Here is a 22989-nt window from a genome sequence, read left to right on the forward strand (position 1 = left end):
TCTCATCATGCTAATACCATCATGCTAATACTTTCCCTAAGTCTGGACATATATTACATACATTGCATACATGCATACATTATACTGACAAAGTTCATTACAATGAAAAAACCCCAGAAAAATAAATATTTATGGACTGAGATTTTTATATTAAGTATATTAAATTAATGTTTTCAAATATTTACATTTATTTAGAATTGTTGTCATTTTTTGTCTCCAGACTTTAGGGACAAAAAATGTCATTATCCCAAAAAGAATTAATGCATAATAAATAATAGATTCAAGAAATAATTATTTCAAAAATAACAGCAATTAAAATGTATTAAATTAATAAAATAATTTAAATTACTTTCAAAATGTAATAAATTATTTACTGTAGAAATCAAATTTATATACTTCAAATATTTACATTTATTTAGAATTTTTGTCATTTTTTGCCCAATGCCTCCAGACTTTAGAGAGAAAAAAATGTCATTATCCCAAAAAGAATTAATGCATAATAAATATTAGATTCAAGATATAATGATTTCAAAAATAATAGTAATTAAAATGTATTAAATTAATAAATTATTAAAATTACTTCAAAATGTAATTAATTATTTACTGTAGAAATCTAATTTATATACTTCAAATATTTCAAATATTTACATTTATTTAGAATTTTTGTCATTTTTTTGCCCAATGTCTCCAGACTTTAGGGACAAAAAATGTCATTATCCCAAAAAGAATTAATACATAATAAATAATAGATTCAAAATATAATGATTTAAAAAATAATAGCAATTAAAATGAATTAAATTAATAAAATTATTAAAATTACTTTTAAAATGTAATAAATGATGTACTGCAGAAATCTAATTTCTATACTTTTATTATTCTGCTTTATTCAATTACTTTTTAATATTATGAGATTTTTATATTAAGTATATCAAATTAATGTTTTTAAATATTTACATTTATTTGTAATTTTTTGCCCAATGTCTCCATACTTTAGGGACAAAAAAAATTCATTATCCCAAAAAGAATTAATACATAATAAATAACAGATTCAAGAAATAATTATTTCAATATTAATATTTAATATTTTAAAAATTATTTAATATTTTAAAAATAATAGTAATTAAAATTATTAAATTAATAAAATTATTAAAATTACTTTTAAAATGTAATAATTATGTACTGTAGAAATCTAATTTCTATACTTTTATTATTCTGCTTTATTTATTCAATGCCTTTTTAATATTAATATTTTCTAAATAATTGTCATGTTTTCTCTTCTTTAACTTTGCCGTTATCCCAACAAAAAAGAAAATACTAACAATGCTAAAAGCCAGCATGCTAATAACTATTGTGCTAAAAACTATGTTAGTAGTTTAAATGCTGGTATGCTAACAGAACCAGCAGATTAGGTGCTATGTATGTACGTAAAGTGCTATTTATAACTGGTAGCTATTTTAACTTTGGCAGTATCCCAACAAAACCAGAATGCTAACAATGCTAATGTGCTAACATCTGGCTTATTAGCAACTATGGCTCTGCACAATGTACAAAAAGCGCTAGGTGTTAACTATTTTGGTTACTGTCTATTATTTATTTCTTTTTTGTTAGTTTTTTGGGGGGGAAAATTGATTATTGATTTGAATCATAGCGACTATTATTTTATTAACATGGCCGATGTAAACAAAAATAGCTTCCATGCTAACAGCTAGCATGAATAATTGTTGTGTGCTACCTTCATGTGTCCCTAATATATTTGGATAAGATGTAAACATGCTTTGTAAAAATACTGATACTAGAAAACAACCAAGAGGTCAAAAGTACCAGAGGGGAGGGGCGGTCATGTGACTTCAAGGAAGCTGACTCTAATGAGCTCACCTGCAATTGTCCGCCATTTTGACAATGACCCAGCAGAGTAATTCAGTGACAAGGTTCCTGTCCAACAAATGCGCGCCAAGGCCAAACGGAAGGAGATAAAAACTCCAAACGACAACCGGGAGAGTCCTGAGGCTTTGGCCAAAACACATCCATGTCTAATTTTCCCGAATGGATCACAAATTGGTCGCAGGAGAGCCGATGTGATTAAGTTTGACTTTAACATGGGCGTCAATGGGACAAGATGGCTGCCTTGCTACCTACAAGGAGGAGGTAAGACTTTCAATCCAGGAACATCCTTCTTCAGAAATCATACACATAAACATAATCATGTAAAAGTTGCTTTGTTTCATCAATATTTATTATTCTTACACATTATTTCTTCCATTTTACCTTCCTAATCAAAGATAAAAAATGGATGCTAGGAATGAAGGTAAGCTAACCTTCTGAATTAGCTGGGTCAAAAACGTAGAAAAATACAAGCATTTTGGTGCTATAAAATACATATTATTATTATATTATGTGTATTATGTTATTATATGACTAATCTAAAGTAGGAGTAAGAAGAATAATAAGATATAATAAGTTAAGTCATTAGAGAGTTCCATGTTTTTTAATGTATTTTTTAGTACCGGTATTTTAGTCGTGGGCCAATAAAAAGTAACCCCGGGCCGCATTTTCGACCCTCACAATACATGTTGCTTTCATTTGTGTGTGTGTGTGTGTTTTTGGAGAGGGGGTATAATTGCATCACTTAAACCAGGGGTGTCCAAAGTGCAGCCTGGGGGCCATTTTCAGCCCGCCACTTGCTTTTAATTGGCCCTCAGCATGTTGTAAACATAAAATGAATACTCATTCGCTACTAAAGAGTTTTTTTTTTTTTCAACCCAAACCCCCAATCCCAAAGACGTATTTATATGTCACAAGGTGGCAGAAACACATTTTAATAGCGCTCGACGTGCGTATTTCCCATGTAGTAGCCACGCTCCACGGTAAGCAGGAAGTCAAAGCATGGAGGCGTGTAGCGTGACCACGCAAACCCAGTTCATGGTGTTATATTTGTAAATCAATTATTTTGATGTAAAACAACCATTTTTGTGCTGTTTAGATTACGGCATTGTTGTTTAGATCTCTTGGCTAATTAAATATGGCTAAATTTAGCCTCTCTTTTTTTGTTGAGAAGTCATATTTTGCTGAAACATACCGATGTTCTACTGCAGGGGTCTCAAACTCAATTTACTTGGGGGCCACTGGAGCTCGGGTCTGGGTGAGACTGGGCCGCATCAGGTTTTCCAAAAAACAAAAAAAACGCATTTATTAAAAACAAAATTAAAAAACTTCGCTGTGGTTCTACAATTTTCTACAATAAAAGCTCTGATAAAACATTCCACTGTTCTCAAATATCTTACTTTTTATTTTTCTACACAAAATAAGATGAAAAATAAATAAACAAATCAAGAATAAAGAAAATCAATCAATCAGTAATAAATAAATATAATAATAATAATAATAATAATAAAACGGCAAATAATAACAACTTAAGAAACCACATATAGTTGGTGGGTAGACAAATTATTTTTTTCAGATTAAAATGAACAAAGCATTATTAGAGCCCTGTAGACATGACAAAACACGACTATAGTCACATTTATACTCTTTTTATTTACAACATATTGCGCAACTGCAGGGTCTTGTGACACATGCTAACTTGCAAACTAGAGAGCTAGCCACCTAAACGGTAGCCTTCAAGTTATTTCCTTTCAACTTAAATAGCCAAAAACTTACCACTTCCACAGGGATAGGGAGGATAACTATTAACAGTTATTTAACCTTTAACATGAACATTAATCAAACGTAATCATTTTTTCTGGGTACATGATACCATACAGCATCCATATCAAACTTGCGCGGGCCGCACTAACAAACTTTCATATCAAGGCGGGGGCGTCAAACTAGTGTCCTGCGGGCCACATTTGGCCCGCGGCCCACGTGTTTGAGACCCCTGTTCTACTGCTTATGACTAAAGAATGGAATAGGGTAGAAACAAGCTTTGTTCTTCTGTCAAAATATGAGTGCCTAACTTTTATTTTGGTATATACGTACCATGTGTATATCGCCTGAGAACACAGTATTCTGTGTGCCTTGAAATATCAGTCCGGATCATCAAAGATGGCCGCTAGTGGCTAAATGGCTGTGATTGAATGAGTTAATAAGCTATAATATTACATTTGACACTAATTTACTTTGTCAGCACTAACACGTGATCACATTGTTTAGCATATATTGAAATCTAGCAAATTGGGTCCCCATTTTGTTATGTTTGGAAAAGGTTTGAACACACTCTGTTCTATAGTTGGTTATAATAAAGTCATATATACATGAAATATAATAGGATATATTTAACATAGAGTCAATACTGTAGTACTGGAGGAGACACATGTGTGTTTTTTATTGTTTACTTGACTAGAATGTATATTATTATTGTGCTGGTAGTTTTCTTTCAATCCACATTTGCATCATCTTGTGAAATAGTTTTCCGCAGAAATCCATTTTTGAACTTTGTGTTATTATGCCGTCATGTCACGACTTATAGCAGCATCCGTACAGCGTTGTTTACCAACTCCTCCATGCACACCGTGGCACGAACCTCTGCCCACATAGACTAAAATGCATTACAATTAGCATATTGTTTACGTTTTTATTATATAAATGCAGTACATAAATACAAATATTATTTTTATTAGTTTATTCATGTAATAGTGTATTGATTTTATTCCATGTATTTTTCTATTCAGCATTTGTCCTGATTTATTTGATTTGATTATAAATTTGGGAATTTTTTTGTTATGCGTGAATTAATGAGTCATGAAATTAAATATTTGTGTATTCACAGCCTGTATATTATATGTTTATATTCTGTGTCCCGACTGGACACACAGGTAACGATGCATCGGTAATAATAATGCTTATACAATAAAATAAAATGGTAATGGTTTAATTTCATTTGAACATGCATCAGATTCCAATTGAGTGCATCCCATAATCAGTTCCCAGTTCCACATGTCCAAAAGGAGTAGGAAGAAGCAAAGCTTATTAAATCCTACCCCTCCATCTGGTACTTTTACAATCAGTAACTGTTACATTTGTTCACTTCCTGCTTTCCTAATATAGTTTAAGTTTTTTTTATTTATTTTTTTGTCACATGCGGAAGTACGAGGTGATATGACCATCCAATGACATGAAATACATGTTTAAATTTGAAATTAAAAATTTCATTCATTCATTCTTTCATTTTCTACTGCTTTTCCTCACGAGGGTCGCGGGGGGTGTTGGAGCTTATCTCAGCTGTCTTTGGGCGAGAGGCGGGGTGCACCCTGGACTGGTCGCCAGCCAATCACAGGGCACACATAGACAAACAACCATTCATAAATTTAAAATTTTACATTTTTGTAGAGAAGTATTGGATGACATTTTGAGCTAATTGCTTATTTTTAGCCTTATGCATTATTTTAGCTGTTTGAAGATGAACTATATCAGCAAGTTGAAGTATTTGTCATTTTACAAATAAGGAGTTAGTATGTTCTTATACATATATAGTTAATCAAATGGCTAAAAATAATCATTTTTTATTATTATGTATGTGTTTTATTGATGAAATGTTGATTTAAAAGAAAGCATGCCATATTTGTGCCATGAATGCTGATGAAGTGAAGGCCATGATGCTAAAGTGCACGTAAGGTTGTAAATAAGATGCAGCTTTGTCAAAGGCCGGGGGAGCGAGGAGGCCAAAGCGGAGATGTTGCCGCTCCTTCTGCTGATGTTCCTCCAAAAGAGGGAGGAGACTTGTTGAAGCTTGTGTTAAAAGTCCTCCAGTACTACGTAACCGAAACTTCTCATTTGCCTGAAAGAGAGCGAGTGCGGCTCCATAGCCTGAAGGACACACGCCAACCGCCGCCTTCTCCTTGCATTATTACCGCATCGTCGTTACTGCATTATAGCACCGCACTATTCCGGCATCATCGCTGAATTATTCCTGCGTGGTTACTGCATTGTTACTGCATTTGTACTACGTTATTCCTGCAGCGGAGCAGGCGGTGCGGCCACATCTGGTCGTCATCAGAAGGGGCAGCGTCTCTTCCTGCTCACATGTGACTCCAGCAGTGTGTGGAGACAGGTCCAAGAGGAGGTTTTAGCAAACATTCCTCAAGTTTTCCAGCAAGAACTTGTTCTTTTTGGGGTGTATGGATTGACTTAGAGGTTTGATTGCGGGAAAAATAGCAGGAGAAACCTTCAAGTTTTCAACTCGGGAGCCCTACGAGGCTCCGATTCTTTGTCTTCTCCGATCAAAGCTTCTCCCCAACGGAAAGAGACGCCTTGCAAGTGAGGATCTACTTTGTTTTCCAATTTTCTTTTTGGGTTCCCGTCATGACTTCTAGCTACACGCATGGAATGGACAGGAACCGCTTGGAGAGTCCCGTCACGGCTAACCTGGACAACTTGCAAGCCAAGAAGAACTTCTCTGTGAGCCACCTTCTGGATCTGGAAGAAGCCGGGGAGATGGTCGGCAGTCAGGCTGACGAGAGCGTGGGGGAGGCCGGGAGAAGTTTGCTGGAGTCTCCGGGACTGACCAGTGGAAGCGACACAAACCAGCAGGACAGTAAGTGGAACCACCTTTTCACCTTTATGCCTTCTTAGGAAATGGCAATGGAAGATGGGGGGTGTCCTTAAAATTATAGCTCATATTTTATATTGTTATATATGATGGCATTTTTACATTTAATTAAAATAATGTTTTATTTATTTGTGTATATGGTCCATGCGTCCACACCTCCGGTACTCCGGTAATTCTATACGCTGTATAAAACGAAACGGTCAAAGGTGCTCGGGGACGCTGGAGTAAAAAAGTTAAACAAACAAGTCTTTCTGGCGCAGCGAGGAGCGAAAATAAAAAGGATATTTTTTTGTGTGGGGGGGAGGGAGCTTTAATGGGTGTTGTTGTTATTTTTAAAAGGCTAAAAATGAGCGCGGTGACCGAGTGGAAGTGGTCGGGTCATGTCGTTAATTTCAGCTTATTTTCCGCCTGTCAAACACTCTCACAGCATCTGACCCTAATCGTTTGTCATAATTAACGCGCTTGTCTTGAGGCGGCCATGAAACAATCAAACAACAACACATCCCTCCCCCCCACACACACACACACTTTGCCGCTCCGGCACACGTGCACTCACCTTTTTTACCGTTTTACCATTGGTGTGGGAAAAAATCGGCAAAGTTAAATCCTTCCCAGCACTTGGCGCTATCTTCAGTTCATTATTCTGTCTTATTGGGGGGGTTGCTTTTAATGCTTTATAGCATATTGTAAACAAGAAAACTACAAAAAAAGAAGTAAAAGTAGACCTTTAAATAACAACCACAGGGGGGTCACTTATGTAGAAATGCAGTAAAAAGCTGAAATACTTTTTTACAATTTTGGGAATGTGAAAAACACTATCACGGAAGTCTTTGAATGTGGGATTTTCTGAATTTTTTGGAAATTTTAGGTCTGGAAAATGTGGAATTTTAGGAAAGGTAGTCATTTTTGAGTGTTGGTTAAAGAAGAGAGACGGAATGAGCAGAAATGTGAGCGAGGCGCTTCTTATAAAAACGAAATACATTGTGGGAATGCAGTCACGGAAAACACGGACCGTCAAAAAAATGAGGGAATAAGAGTTTAGATGCATCATAACATACTGTATACCAGGGGTCTCAAACTCAATTTACTTGGGGGCCACTGGTGCTCGGGTCTGGTTGAGACTGGGCCGCATCAGGTTTTCCAAAAAAAAAAAACATTTATTAAAAACAAAAAAATGTAAAAAACGTCGCTTTGGTTCCAATTTTCTACAAGAAAAGCTCTGATAAAACATTCCACTGTTCTCAAATATCTTACTTTTTATTCACAAAATAAGATGGAAAATAAATTAACAAATCAAGAATAAAGAAAATCAATCAATCAGTAATAAATAAATATAATAATAATAATAAAACGACATATAATAAAAACTTAAGAAGCCACATATAGTTGGTGGGTAGACAAATGATTTTTTTCAGATTAAAATGAACAAAGCATTATTAGAACCCTGTAGACATGACAAAACACGACTATAGTCACATTTGTCCTTTTTTTTTATTTACAACATATTGCGCAACTGCAGGGTCTTGTGACACATGCTAACTCGCAAACTAGAGAGCTAGCGACCTAAACGGTGGCCTTCAAGTTATTTCCTTTTAAACTTAAATAGCCAAAAACTTACCACTTCCACACGGATAGGGAGGATAACTATTAACAGTTATTTAACCTTTAACATGAACATTAATCAAACGTAATAATTTTTTCTGGGTACATGATACCATACAGCATCCATATCAAACGTGCGCGGGCCGCACTAACATTAAACTTTCATATCAAGGCAGGGCCTCAAACTCGTGTCCTGCGGGCCACATGTGGCCCACGGGCCGTGTGTATTCAATCTATTCAATCGTTTATTTCAGTACGCTGCCCTCTGTTGAAAATATGCCTACCTGATATAATAATAGAAATAGTATCATTATCATAAAAGTGTTTATTCATTCACCCAGCAGACATTAGCAACATCTTATCGTGGCCATGCTAGCTCCCTGGCATTCTTAACTCAGCCTTCCACACCTCCAGCAATCGCTCTTCCTCATCTTATCATCACAAAAGGCTGCAAATGGCGGGATTAAGCTGAGAAAAAGTCTGAAAAGGAAAACAATGTGCTTCCATCGGCGTGAAATGGAACATTTGGTGTTGAATGGCAGCGCCGGGAAAATCATTTGTGTAATTGATCTCATTTTACGCTTTTGTTTTTAATGAAGGGTGAAAGGTCCGCTACTTTTTCAACCTATCCGCTTGTAATTGAAGCTAATGTGAGCCGCAGACACGTCAATCACTCACGGGGGCCGTCGCATGAGCACAGAGCGTCTTTCCCTCCGCAAAAATTAAACCTGAAATGAAGACGTAACCTGGCATCAGTTAGCTCGCCGGGCCGCCGCTCATCAAGCGAAAATGGTCTTCCGTGATGTTTGGACAACACGCTTCTTTCTTATTCGCCCTCAGCGTCTTGGAAAAATACCAGGAAACTGGAAAACAACTCTGCTCAGTGTAAGCACCAAATGTTAGCACTCATAATATTCATCATCACCATCGTATGAAATCATTCAACACACCCTTTTTCTTTAGAAGTACTGTACTGTTATACTAGTAGTACAGTAGAATAACCATTATTCATTTTAAAATACTCTACAGTAGTCATAGTAGGTAGTATAATATCCATTTTTATTGGTTAAAAGCACTGTGCAGTAGTAGTAGTGTAGTTTAAAAATATTTTGTCTTTAAAAGTAGTGTACAATTCTAGGAGTACTGTATAATACCTCTTTAAAAGTACTGCATAATAGCAAAGGTATATTATTTTCCCTAAAAGTAATGTACACTACAATAGAATCGTTTTTACTATACAGTAATCTTAGTGGTAATAGTGCAAGTATAATGTTTTGTAATTAAAAGTACTGTACATTAGTAGTAATGCAGTTTAAAAATATTTTGTCTTTAAAAGTAGTGTACAATTCTTGTAGTAGTACTGTATAATACCTCTTTAACAGTACTGTACAGGACCAATGGTATATTATTTTCCCTAAAAGTAATGTACACTACAGTAGAATCATTTTTACTATGCAGTAATCTTAGTGGTAATAGTACAAGTATAATGTTTTGTAATTAAAAGTACTGTACATTAGTAGTAATGCAGCTTAAAAATATTTGGTCTTTAAAAGTAGTGTACAAATCTTGTAGTAATACTGTATAATACTTTTTAAAAGTATTGTACAGTAGCAAAGGTATATTATTTTCCCTAAAAGTAATGTACACTATAGTAGAATTGTTTTTACTATACAGTAATCTAGTGGTAATAGTACAAGTATAATGTTTTGTAATTAAAAGTACTGTACAGTAGTAGTAATGCAGTTTAAAAATATTTTGTCTTTAAAAGTAGTGTACAATTCTTGTAGTAGTACTGTATAATACCTCTTTAAAAGTACTGTACAGTATCAATGGTATATTATTTTCCCTAAAAGTAATGTACACTACAGTAGAATCATTTTTTACTATAGAGTAATCTTAGTGGTAATAGTACAAGTATAATGTTTTGTAATTAAAAGTACTGCACAATAGTATGTTTTCTCTTTAAAAGTACTACATTGTAGTAGTATAGTATAATTGTTTGCTTTTTTAAATGTAGCAGTAGTAGTACAGCACAAGTGTTTTCCTTTAAAAGCATTGTACAGTAATAGCAGTATAGTATAATATCATGTTTTTTTATAAAACTGCTGTACTGTAGTAGTAGAGGTACGGTCTAATCATTTCTTTAAATGCACTATGGAGTAGCAGTACAGTATTTTTCCTTGAAGTAATGTGTAGTACAATATATTTTTTCTTTAAACACACTGCACGGTAGTAGTACTGTAGTGTATATACCCTTTTCTTTAAAAGTACTGTACAGTCATAGTCATAATAATAGTAGTAGAGTGTCATGATAGTAGTATAAATGGCAGCTTTCAGCGTTTCCCGAGTGCCTGCTAGTTCAGACAAATACACAAGTTGTACTGGGAGTTTATTTGGCAGTACTACAATACACGGCCGCTTATGTAGTCAGTGGAAGGATGTGAATGAGGCGTGTTGTCGGCACGATGGCGTGACGACGGACCAAATGGATGAGCGAGCGGTGAGTCTATGGTTGGCAGCGTACTAGAAAGGCACCTCCATGTAACGTGTGTTATGTGTACTGTGTACATCCACGTGTACAAAGAAGACGTGGTGATGAGCTGTCGGCCATGTTGATGTTGTTCCCCGCCAGACGAGCAGATGAACACGGAGGAGAAGAAGAAGAGGAAGCAGCGCAGGAACAGGACCACCTTCAACAGCAGTCAGCTGCAGGCCCTGGAGAGAGTGTTTGAGAGAACGCACTACCCCGACGCTTTTGTACGCGAGGACCTGGCCCGCCGCGTCAACCTCACCGAGGCCAGAGTGCAGGTAAGCTACACAACCCCCCCCGACCCCCAACCCACCTGTTTAGTCTCTTCGGAGCTCAGAGGCAAAACGAGGGTTCGGGGGAAAAGTGAGTGTTACCCTGAATAATTACAATGTGTGAACAAAGAGGGAATACCACTAATACTACTGTATACTACTAATACAGCAAACATGACACCCCCCCCCCAAAAAAAAACACACCTGACCGCCATTGTATCCTGTCAGTTGCGCATAGGTGAGAATGTGAGAGTGAATGTTGTTTGTGTTCGAGTAGCGTGTGTCCTGTCATTGGCTGACCCCCCCCCCCGTCCAAACCAAATCAGCTGGGATAGGCCTGCTTACACATGACCCCAACCAGGTCAGAAAAACGATTCATAATAAATCATAAAGAGCAAAAAAAAAAAAAAACCTTGACGGACTACAGGAAAAATAGAAAGTGACAGAAAATAAACCAAAAATGGTGAAGTCAAAAATTATCATAAATAACATGAAAAAGTCATCATAAATTAAAGACGAATTAAAGTCAAAAACTGATGGCATGTAGAAAAATAAAATTAATACAGTTTTGCGTGATATAATAGTAATAATAGATAGAAAATAAACTAAAATAAAATACATATGTGAATGAGCAAACATTTAAATTTAAAAGTGGTATTAAAATAAAAATTAAAGTAAACCGACAGCATATACAAAAGCAAAATGGAAAAATAAAGTGCTATAAAAGTCAATAAAAATGTAAACGTGAATAAGAAGAGTAAGAGTGATGGGAATAAAAACAGTTTGTCATGTTTATGTCTCAAACTCAATTTACTTGGGGGCCACTGGAGCTCGGGTCTGGGTGAGTCAGGTTTTCCAAAAAAAAACAAAAAACGCATTTATTAAAAACAAATTTTTTTTAAAAACTTTGCTTTGGTTCCAATTTTCTATCAGAAAAGCTCTGATAAAACATTCCACTGTTCTCAAATATCTTACTTTTTATTTTTTTAAACAACATAAGATGAAAAATAAACAAATCAAGAATAAAGAAAATCAATCAGTAATAAATAAATATAATAATAATAATAATAATAATAATAATAATAATAATAATAAAACGGCAAATAATAAAAACTTAAGAAACCACATATAGTTGGTGGGTAGACAAATTATTTTTTTCAGATTAAAATGAATAAAGCATTATTAGAGCCCTGTAGACATGACAAAACACGACTATAGTCACATTTATACTCTTTTTATTTACAACATATTGCGCAACTGCAGGGTCTTGAGACACATGCTAAATCGCAAACTAGAGCGCTAGCGACCTAAACTGTAACCTTCAAGTTATTTCCTTTAAACTTAAATAGCCAAAAACTTACCACTTCCACACGGATAGGGAGGATAACTATTAACAGTTATTTAACCTTTAACATGAACATTAATCAAACGTAATAATTTTTTCTGGGTACATGATACCATACAGCATCCATATCAAACTTGCATGGGCCGCACTAACATTAAACTTTCATATCAAGGCGGGGGGCTCAAACTAGTGTTCTGCGGGCCACATTTGGCCTGCGGGCCGCGTGTTTGAGACCCCTGCTGTAGATGAATCGCTAGCTAGTTATTCGTCATGGAATACATTCCTTAACTTCTCCTGACGCTGCTGACGCTGCTGTTGCGGAATGAGAAGGTGTGATATCACGTAGCCGACCACATGGTAGACTTACCGACCAGTCACATGACACTTGGATGTAATCAGCGTTCCGCCGCCGCCGCCACATACTCGACTCTCTCGACTACACTGGCAGCACAGCTGACGGCGGCGCACTACATCAGCAGATTTGGTTTGGGACTTGATTCGGGTTTTTCCCCGCTTTTGGCTTTTCCCTGTCAGGGGTCACCGCCTCCACTTTATGGCATGCATGGCTGCCGGCACGCCGGATAGCCTTCCTGCCACAACGCTAGGCAGATGCTTGCGACATGACGCCACCTGTGATGCCCTGATTAATTATGATTAATCTTTCCATGAAATATTACAGAAATAGATTCAAAATATGTGACATTTTGATCCTCCATCAGAATGACTAAAAATCCAATGAAAAATGAAGGAAAAGGCCAAATGATTGTAGGTTCCAGCCAATATCAATAAACACACATCCATGGAACTCAAAGAACGGCAGCTAGAAGCCGAACAAAACACAACAACACTCAAAACCACAAACACTTGAATGGACAAACGTTGAACACGAGCAAGCGGTCAGCATCCGGCATCTTTTCATAAACCCAAACAATCCTGTTTTTTTTTTAGTACGTGCACCGTTTTCACATCTACGCTAACATCCAAGCAACGTCATCCATGCACACTAAAATAGCATCATTTTCCCAGCAACGCGTGGCTTTAAGAGGGGGAATATAATTCACATAAAGACCCAATAAAAGGACCTTTTCCTACTAAAAAGGTTAGTTGTGTTTGTAGAGCGAAAAGGAAGAAGCAGCACATCTGTCATTAATGTGGAACAGAAAGCGATGCAACAAAGTCTTTGGGTGCTCATTCCTGAGGCAACGCGTCAGCGTTGCAGCATCTAATAATATCCACCATGCAATCATCATCGTGTTGGGAAAGAAAGAAGCCCATCAAAGCCCGGCCTTATTCACCCGTCCTGAGCAATTACAGGTCACATAGCGTGTGTGTGTGTGGATGCTAATATGACTCACAGCCATAGTTGTGCAGGGACACACACACACACCCTTAACTATGTACTATATTGTCCAAGGTGTCCTTAAAGCAGGGGTCTCAAACACGCGACCCGCGGGCCAAATGTGGCCCGCAGGACACTAGTTTGAGGCCCCCGCCTTGATATGAAAGTTTAATGTTAGTGCGGCCCGCGCAAGTTTGATATGGATGCTGTATGGTATCATGTACCCAGAAAAAATTATTTCGTTTGATTAATGTTCATGTTAAAGGTTAAATAACTGTTATAGTTATCCTCCCTATCTGTGTGGAAGTGGTAAGTTTTTGGCTATTTAAGTTTAAAGGAAATAACTTGAAGGCTACCGTTTAGGTCGCTAGATCTCTAGTTTGCGAGTTAGCATGTGTCTCAAGACCCCGCAGTTGCGCAATATGTTGTAAATAAAAAGAGTATAAATGTGACTAGTCGTGTTTTGTCATGTCTACAGGGCTCTAATAATGCTTTGTTCATTTTATCTGAAAAAAATCATTTGTCTACCCACCAACTATATGTGGTTTCTTAAGTTTTTATTATTTGCCGTTTTATTATTATTATTATATTTATTTATTACTGATTGATTTTCTTTATTCTTGATTTGTTTATTTATTTTTCATCTTATTTTGTGTAGAAAAATAAAAATTAAGATATTTGAGAACAGTGGAATGTTTTATCAGAGCTTTTCTTGTAGAAAATTGGAACCAAAGGGAAGTTTTTTTTTTTTAATTGTTTTTAATAAATATGTTTTGGTTTTTTTTGGAAAACCTGATGCGGCCCAGTCTCACCCAGACCCGAGCTCAAGTGACCCCCAAGTAAATTGAGTTTGAGACCCCTGCCTTAAAGTATTGACACGCAGGCCAAAATACATACAGTATATTAAAATGAAAATTATTCATTTCATTTATACAGTATGTTATAGAATTTATTTGTACACTTTGTATAATATATGTAATATATTGTAATTTAGGGCTGTCAAAGTTAGGAACGGAAATTCCCTTTAACAATTTTTGACGCGCGATTAACGTGCACTCCTCCATTTTTGACCCTCGGCCTCCACAGTAGTTTGGTTGAAACACGTAATTGTAGCCACAAGCTGGGACAAATATTGATGGGAAATAGAGAAAGAAAAGAGTATTTAGATTGGTAAAGTTGGCTTCAAAGCCCTGGCAGATGACTCTTGTAGTAAGACCAAAGTTATTTGGATCTATTGTCGATGTGTTTGACTTATCACAGATTCGAGCAGTGCAGGTATTGTTTTTATTGTCATATACAGCGCTACCTTAGCGTAAGAGTGGCCAAACTAACCAGTGCTTTTCACATTTTGACATCTCTATGATGATTTTTGGCATCGAACTGCCAGCTAAATTGGACTTCCAGCTGCTATTGACGGGCTATCAACGTGATGAAGTCCGGTGTTTTGCTAGCGTTAGCCATTTAACATGGAACTACCACAATAATGCACATTAGCACTCAAAGTCATGAAATCTTACCTTTATGCGTTCCCACGTGGTATCAGCATTCGGGAGAAAGTATGAGGTGACAGAAAAAGGGGGTAAAATACATCCAAATACATTCAAACAGCCCTCTTTGCATCGGAGAACGGTGCAACGGTGCGTTCAATGACCGTCGAAAAAGTAGGACAAATCGCATATCGCAGTAAACATTCAAAAACTGCGGAAATAGTTAGAGTATTGTAATAAAATAGTATTTACTGTAATACAATGATTAATTTCTATGTATTTCAATGTGTTTTAAAAATGAAATGAAATCACATTAGGTTTGCAATTTGGATGAAATGTTTTATGACTATTGCCCTGTTTTAGATATTTTCATTTGAGGCAATTCTTTGATAATAATCTTTTCTGAATGTTCATAAATTTTTACTTTTTACTCTCAAACATTTAGAATTTAAAACCAGTCTCATAAATAGCTGACACAAATAAACAAAAACATGTTAGTGTGAGAGGTCTCACTCGCTCACATTTTGTATTTGCTGAACGTTTGTGGGCCAGTTTAAGAGCTAATATGCTAATATTAAAGAAAAATACTAATACAAAAATATGCTTGCTGACTGAATTTTTCAAAATAATGACCCAAAGTTCCCAAATTGATATTGCATTACATGAAATTTGATATAATTATTGTTGTCGAATTTGATTACCACAAACAGATTTCCCCTGCTTATTATAAATAACTTATTTCCAGCTGCGATTAATTGTGAGTTAACAATGGACAAAATGTGATTAATTGTGATCAAATATTTTAATGGCTTGACAGCCCTAATTATAATATAAATTAAATACAAATATTGTATAATGTATGTACTGTACAGTTTATGAGTACAGAGTATGTGTATTTTATTGTGGAGACAGCATGTACAGGAACCTGCAGTACCTCATTGGCATTATGCTGTGAACCAAACCCTTTGTTTGTGTGTATTTGTACATTTGGACAACATTTATACGTTTACTGTACACCGTAGTACTGTATGTGCAACAGAAGCTGTACTAACATGTACTAACATGAGTCTGAACTGTGAAACACAGCGGTATATTTATTCCATACATACTGTATGTATGATACATGCATACATGCATACTTATGTATGATGTCATAGTGTGAATTGTGTTCAACACGGATACAATGACATCATCATCAATCATGTGTCATACATACAGAGAGTATACTGTAGGTCTGTGCTACACAAAGAAGGTCCCCAATGAAACCGTGACATGTAAAGATTTCTTTCATTTGGTTCCTGCAGGTTTGGTTTCAGAACCGGCGAGCCAAGTTCCGCAGGAACGAGCGAGCCATGCTGGCCAGCAAAAACGCTTCCCTCCTCAAATCCTATTCTGGAGAGGTGACAGCGGTGGAGCAGCCCATCGTGCCGCGCCCCGCCCCACGCCCGAACGACTACCTTTCCTGGGGTAGCACCGCCCCCTACAGGTACGAGACCGTTCAAAAATGACACAAACTCATTCATTGCCTCAACCCTTCTGTGGCAGCCATTTTAGATATTTTTTAAAGCACATAGAAAATTGGCTTCTATGGTTATGTAAAGATGGAACCTACCAATAGATTGGACTCCCGCTTTCATCACCCTTTTTTGTTATTTAGTAATCAGCAGTGGAACATAGGTCAGTTTCAGGAAAATATCTGCTCCCGACTAAAAAGGGAAAACAAAACCGCATAACTCTGACACAAATGTTGTTTGCTTTGGTCTAAACCAGGGGTCTCAAACTCAATTTACCTGGGGACCACTGGAGCTAGGGTCTGGGCGAGGCTGGGCCGCATCAGGTTTTCCAAAAAATATAATATAATATAATATAATAATAAAACAGCAAATAATAAAAACTTAAGAAACCACATATAGTTGGTGGGTAGACAAATTATTTTTTTCAGATTTAAAATGAACAAAGCATTATTAGAGCCCTGTAGACATGACAAAACACGACTATAGTCACATTTATACTCTTTTTATTTACAACATATTGCGCAACTGCAGGGTCTTGAGACACATGCTAACTCGCAAACTAGAGAGCTAGCGACCTAAACGGTAGCCTCCAAGTTATTTCCTTTAAACTTAAATAGCCAAAAACCTACCACTTCCACACGGATAGGGAGGATAACTATTAACAGTTATTTAACCTTTAACATGAACATTAATCAAATGTAATATTTTTTTCTGGGTACATGATACCATACAGCATCCATATCAAACTTGCGCGGGCCGCACTAACATTAAACTTTCATATCAAGGCGGGGCCTCAAACTAGTGTCCTGCGGGCCACATTTGGCCCGCGGACAGAGTGTTTGAGACCCCCTGATCTATACTACGCCAACATAAACATATCTTCCCATTTCACCCGTGGCTAGCACTAATGCAGCAACGCTTTGGTGCATGTAGTGTCTAACTAGCTAGCTATCTAGCTAACTAACATCCAAACACAAACGATGTCTGCCCTGTGGAACCTAACTGCTAACACATGGCAGGAAACCTACCTAGCTTTAATACGGCATTTGAACAACAACACTTGAGTATGGTCATGACAGCTAACGCAGCCATGTGGCTAACACTCAGCCGTGTATGTGCGGCAGTCTCACGACTAAGCTAATAACCCAAAAATAACTGAATTCATCAGGTGACAAGGCGCATCAGACACATCCCCTGGAAGCTTCACAGTTGTTTATGTTGTCTTTAAAAGGAAGTCAGAAGGTGATTGGATGCTGCCTTTTTCACGTCGCATAGCCACTAGCAGGAAGTATGGGTCCCATGAAATAATTAATTAATCAATTAATTCGTAATGACCTATTTTGCCCCCCCCCCCCACCCTACCCCCCGGCAGCCAATGTGATTGGTATCGGTATCAGACGGTTTCAGTCCTGGGTCATCGGAATCGGCAGCATAAAACCCTGATCCATTCCATTCCATTCCAGTCATTGTCAGGCCAACCAAGCATGCTAATGTCGTTGCATGTCCATGACTAGTAGATGACTGATCTGAGCGACCCGATGTCTTATGTTCCGGTCAGCACCATGGCGGCCTACCCCCCAAGCTGCTCCAACACCAACACATCCCAGGGCATGAACATGGCCAACAGCATCGCCAACCTGCGGCTCAAAGCCAAAGAGTACAGCTTGAACCAGGTGCCCACGGTCAACTGAGAGGTCCGGGAGAACCGGCGGGTCGGGGACCCTCCTCCAAAGCCACTGGACTCCCACGGACTGGCTATGTTTTTGGAATGAACTTCATCCCACGCCAATAATCGCCAAAGCAAGCAAGTGGCGGTGAGTGTCGGGGGAAGGGGGGGGTCTCACTCCATTCCAGACGACCGTTGTTCATACGAAGACGTCTTCAAATATCGGCATATTCTTATTGGGACTGATTTTCAAACATTTTTGTGGCACAGGAGGACATATGTGGAATTTTTTGGCTTCTGGACCTTTTTTTTTTTTTCTCCTGTTTTTTTTTTTAAAGATGGCGTTGATGATATCTTTTTGTTTTTATCACTTTCCTATCCATAGTAAACCGACGACTTTATTTTCATGTAACTCTCCAATATGCAGGGGCGGATCTTGTATTCCCAAACCCAGTAGAACCTTTTCGTTTTCTGTCATGTCATTTGTAACAGAAAAATATTATATTAATAAAAAAAAAAGCCAACATTTCATTCGGATTCAGGAGATCTTTTCCTCTTAAAGCCCGGGGTATGTGTCTAAAAAAATGCCAAATAGTAAATCATATTTTAGCCTGCATAACGAGGCTAGCTAGAGAGTTTTAGCCGTTTTCTGCGTTATTGTTTTGTTTTCATTCCTGACACATGCTAGCTTCTTTCCCACGTTTGGCCGTTTAAATGCTTGTGCTCTTAATTGTGTTTTTCAAAAATTGCTGTTATCATGTGTATATTGACATTAGCGTAGTGTAGTAGTAGTTACCACGGCAACACACTGCCTCCTGCTCCGGGGGCCGTAGCGTCTCAAACAGGGTTTTTATTTTTATACCTTTTAGCTTTAGATGCTATCTTAGCGTCTCCAAACACAAAGTAACTTACTACATACCCACATATCCCCGCCGCAAGGCATGCTGGGTAGCTTGTGCTACTTCTCCAATATTTTGCTTGATTACAAAATCCGACAGAGACGTAAACGAGGAGTCAACATACTCTTGATGATCAACGTTTTATCGTTCATACTCCATATTCTTGCGGCCGCCGGGCTACCCAGCATGCCTTGCGGAAATAAGTTTAAAGTTATCACCCACGTGGTAGTAGTTTATTTATGTGATTGCCTTAACCGCTGTGGATGTTTTGGTTTGGTTGCACTGTGAGCAAGTATGTCCATCTATTTGATGATGGTGATGATGTTCCCCCCCAAATCTTTTAACCCACCGTGGCCCTCGAGTCAAAACGTTTGGCAACCGCTGCTTTGGAAGCTTGTAAAATCTATTGAGTTTAATGACATTTGCAAAGCCCTTGTCCAGATTTTCATAAGTTTCTTCCAAAAATGAGTAAAAACACGCCTGCAGAGATGTAGTCCCATAAATTGTAGCTCATTGACGATAAGACATAGCCGTGTTTTTAGTTGGTAACATGATCTTGGACCCCTAACAAGCCCCATTGCAGAAAGATTTATAACAGTAGAAAAGTTCCTTCCTCTGAGGAAAAACCTCAAGTTATTTTTTTTTATTTCAATCAGCTGAAATATTTGTCTTCAAAAAAGCTTATTTACGATGTGGGAAATCCTCTGCTTTCTACGGAGGAGGACCCCAGGGCCTCGTATCAAGCCTAGATGATGTTTCTTCTCGGCCCCTCATAACCTCTGCAACAAACAAACAGTCAATGTTGGTACTTGAAGGGAAGGACGTACAAGTACACAGCAACACAAATACTCCAATTATTAATTACCTGAATACAAAAATATTGAATAGGGCCCTCCGGTATGACATTTAAATTGTTATTCCGATATTTCAATGAAAACGGAACGCCTGATGGGACATATTTCTCACAAATAGCAAAACAGGAGATCCATATTTTTGGTCATTTCTAAACATTACAATTGAATGCATTTAATTTGAATTATTTAATTGTAAATATTTTACAGATTTTTTTGTTTTTCTCAAAATATACATTTATTTCTTCAAATTAATTACAATGTTAAAAATGTAATTGACGCTATCATTTAATTACAAATAGTTTTTTGAAAAAATTGGCATTAAAAAATGCAAATGTATTAAATTAATTAGAATTTAGTACATAGTTATAAATTATATTTAATTATATTTTTTTTTATTTTGATTTTTTTACTAACCAAAAATAGGCAATTTTTTTCTCAAATTAATAAAATGAACTACAATTCAATATTTTTTTTTTCTCCAACTAAAGACATTTTTATTGGAGCAAACATAATAATAATTTCTTAATAGGTGATGTACAGGTGAAATGTACAGTGTACATGCACCACTATTTTTGGTCATTTTTAATCATTACAATTGAATATGTTTAATTTGATTTCATTCGAATTATTTCATTGTAAATATTTTACATATTTTTTTAGTTTTTGTCCAAAAATATACATTTTTCTTCAAATTAATTAGTTTTAAAAATGTAGTTGTAAATTACACTACAATCTAATTACAAATATTTTAAGAATCTCAAAAAATTGGCAAAAAAATCAAAATTAATTAGAATTTTTAATACATGTTATAAATTATATTATTTTAGAATAAATATATATATTTTTTTATATTAACCAAAAACAGGATTTTTTTTTTCAAATTAATTAAATTAACTACAATTCAGTAAAAAAATATTTCTCCAACTAAAGACATTTTTATTGGAGCAAACATAATAATAATAATTTCTTAATAGTTGATGGTACAGGTGAAATGTACAGTGTACGTACGCCACTATTTTTGGTCATTTCTAATCATTACAATTGAATATGTTTAATTTGATTTCATTTGAATTATTTCATTGTAAATATTTTACATATTTTTTTTAGTTTTTCTCCAAAAATATACATTTCTTTCTTCAAATTAATTACAATTTAAAAAATTTATTCATAAATTACACTATAATTACATATATTTTAAGAATCTCAAAAAATTGGCATAAAAAATCAAAATTAATTAGAATGTAATACATGTTATAAATGATATTATTTTATTATAAATATTTATTATTTAAAATTTTTATATTAACCAAAAACAGGGATTTTTTTTCTCAAATTAATTAAATGAACTACAATTCAATAAAAAAATATTTCTCCAAATAAAGACATTTTATTGGAGCAAACATATAAAATAAGATGAGATTTCACACTTTGTTGGGTGGGCCTTGAACGCACCATAGTTGTACACAGAAAAACACCAAGTTAATATTTGTGATGTTTGATAATTATCGCTTTAATCTCAGCATAAAAATGTGATATATGATTTTTTTTTTTTCTCAACCATGAAAACCGATACTGATATAGATATCGGAAATTGAGAGTTGGACATTATCGGCATATTGGTTTTCTGCAAAAAAGCAAATATGGGACATTTCTAGTTAAAATCTGTAAATATATGATTATATTACACTAAATGTCAAAATGACAAAATGTCACATATAAAACAGAGCTTATAGTATATAACAATATAATACACAATACATTTTATGTACAATACATTTTATAACTGTATAAAACTGTATACCTAAAGTGATGATGGCCATTTTTGGCACATTCAGTTGGTTATTTACAACATTTTTGGGGAAAAATAGTCCATTACTTTGGAGTTTTGAGTACGGGTCCCTGGTCTGGTCTCGATATTCCTTCCATATTCCAGAATATGATTTAAAAGATGGCATCATGTCCATATTTGTCAACACGTGGCGACATCGACGCCGATACCAAACGTCTTTCTTCCATCTTCCTGCCACATTTAAAAAGATCTTCCTGTTTGCTTTTCACTTGTTTTCTTTTGTTTTCCCGATCACTGAACCCTGACTGAGGTATGTCCACAACCGGGCCGCCCCCCCACCCCCACCCCCCCGCCAGGCGCCGGCTCTCACCTTTCATGGGCCGACCTGAAGTGATTCCAGATGTGGAGATCTTTTTCAACTAAACAATCTTCAGCGTCTCTCCCCCCACTTCACCCCCAGGCCGCGGCCAGCCACTCCATCAGGTATGACAGCGTTCCCCGCCGTCTCTCCTGAACACATCCAAGGCAGCGAGGCCCGAGCCCCCACTCCTTCAACGCCACATCTGGACCTCATTACGGAGGAGACAGGACGAGCGAGGGCGGGGTGGGGAGTCTGCATGCACAATGTGTGTGCGCAACAGACCTTTCTCTATTAAACTTCTTTTCTTCTATATTTCTCCCTCGCTCGCCGTGCCGCTCCAAGCTTTTTACGTACTCCGCAATCAAAGGGGGGGGGGGGGAGTTCTTGCTACAGTTCGACTTTTTCTTCTTTCATGACCAGTCTACTCTGTGTTGCTATGGTAATCGCACAATAAGTTCAGTAAACATATCGTAATTAGAACAACGGCAGAAATTTCTAGGGACTCAAACCGTGGGCACTTCAATGACGAAACTAAGCATTGCAGGATTTGGTTCTGGGTGTGTGATCCTAAGAGGGAGCAGTCCATACACATCTTTAATACAAGACTTGATGTACTAAACGTAGCAAAATATCTTCATTAGCATCCGGCTAGCATCGCAAATATTACGTCCAAATTTGTCACGTTTTGCGTGTATTTGATGAGCGTACAATATGGCGCTCATCTTGTCAAATCCCAGCCATTCCTCAAAAGACCAGCCCCCCCCCCCCCCCCCCCCAGCGCCCATTT

At 36.6% G+C, this 22989-nt stretch overlaps 1 protein-coding gene across 2 annotated transcripts; it reads left to right on the top strand.

Moving 5' to 3' along the window:
• The first annotated feature begins 1864 nt into the window (after nucleotides 1–1864).
• On the top strand, nucleotides 1865–18833 carry prrx1b (paired related homeobox 1b). 2 transcript variants are annotated; one of them, XM_058073422.1, is made up of 5 exons: nucleotides 1865–2145; nucleotides 6309–6529; nucleotides 10779–10954; nucleotides 16424–16605; nucleotides 18192–18833. In XM_058073422.1, exons 1-5 carry the CDS (start codon nucleotides 2117–2119, stop codon nucleotides 18322–18324), a joined length of 741 nt encoding a protein of 246 aa, XP_057929405.1. In that variant the 5' UTR covers nucleotides 1865–2116; the 3' UTR covers nucleotides 18325–18833. The 2 variants fall into 2 exon arrangements, with proteins under 2 accessions (XP_057929405.1, XP_057929406.1); XM_058073423.1 differs by lacking the exon at nucleotides 1865–2145 and having other exon boundaries at nucleotides 5434–6529.
• The last annotated feature ends 4156 nt before the right edge of the window (nucleotides 18834–22989 follow it).

Source organism: Doryrhamphus excisus, chromosome 5 (genome assembly GCF_030265055.1).
Source record: "Doryrhamphus excisus isolate RoL2022-K1 chromosome 5, RoL_Dexc_1.0, whole genome shotgun sequence".
Taxonomy (NCBI): domain Eukaryota; kingdom Metazoa; phylum Chordata; class Actinopteri; order Syngnathiformes; family Syngnathidae; genus Doryrhamphus; species Doryrhamphus excisus.

Coding starts and splice junctions, on each gene's coding strand:
- prrx1b (XM_058073422.1), top strand. CDS start 2,117: ATGGCTGCCTTGCTACCTACAAGGAGGAG. Junction 6,530..10,778: donor CGACACAAACCAGCAGGACA/GTAAGTGGAACC, acceptor GTTCCCCGCCAG/ACGAGCAGATGAACACGGAG. Junction 10,955..16,423: donor TCACCGAGGCCAGAGTGCAG/GTAAGCTACACA, acceptor TGGTTCCTGCAG/GTTTGGTTTCAGAACCGGCG.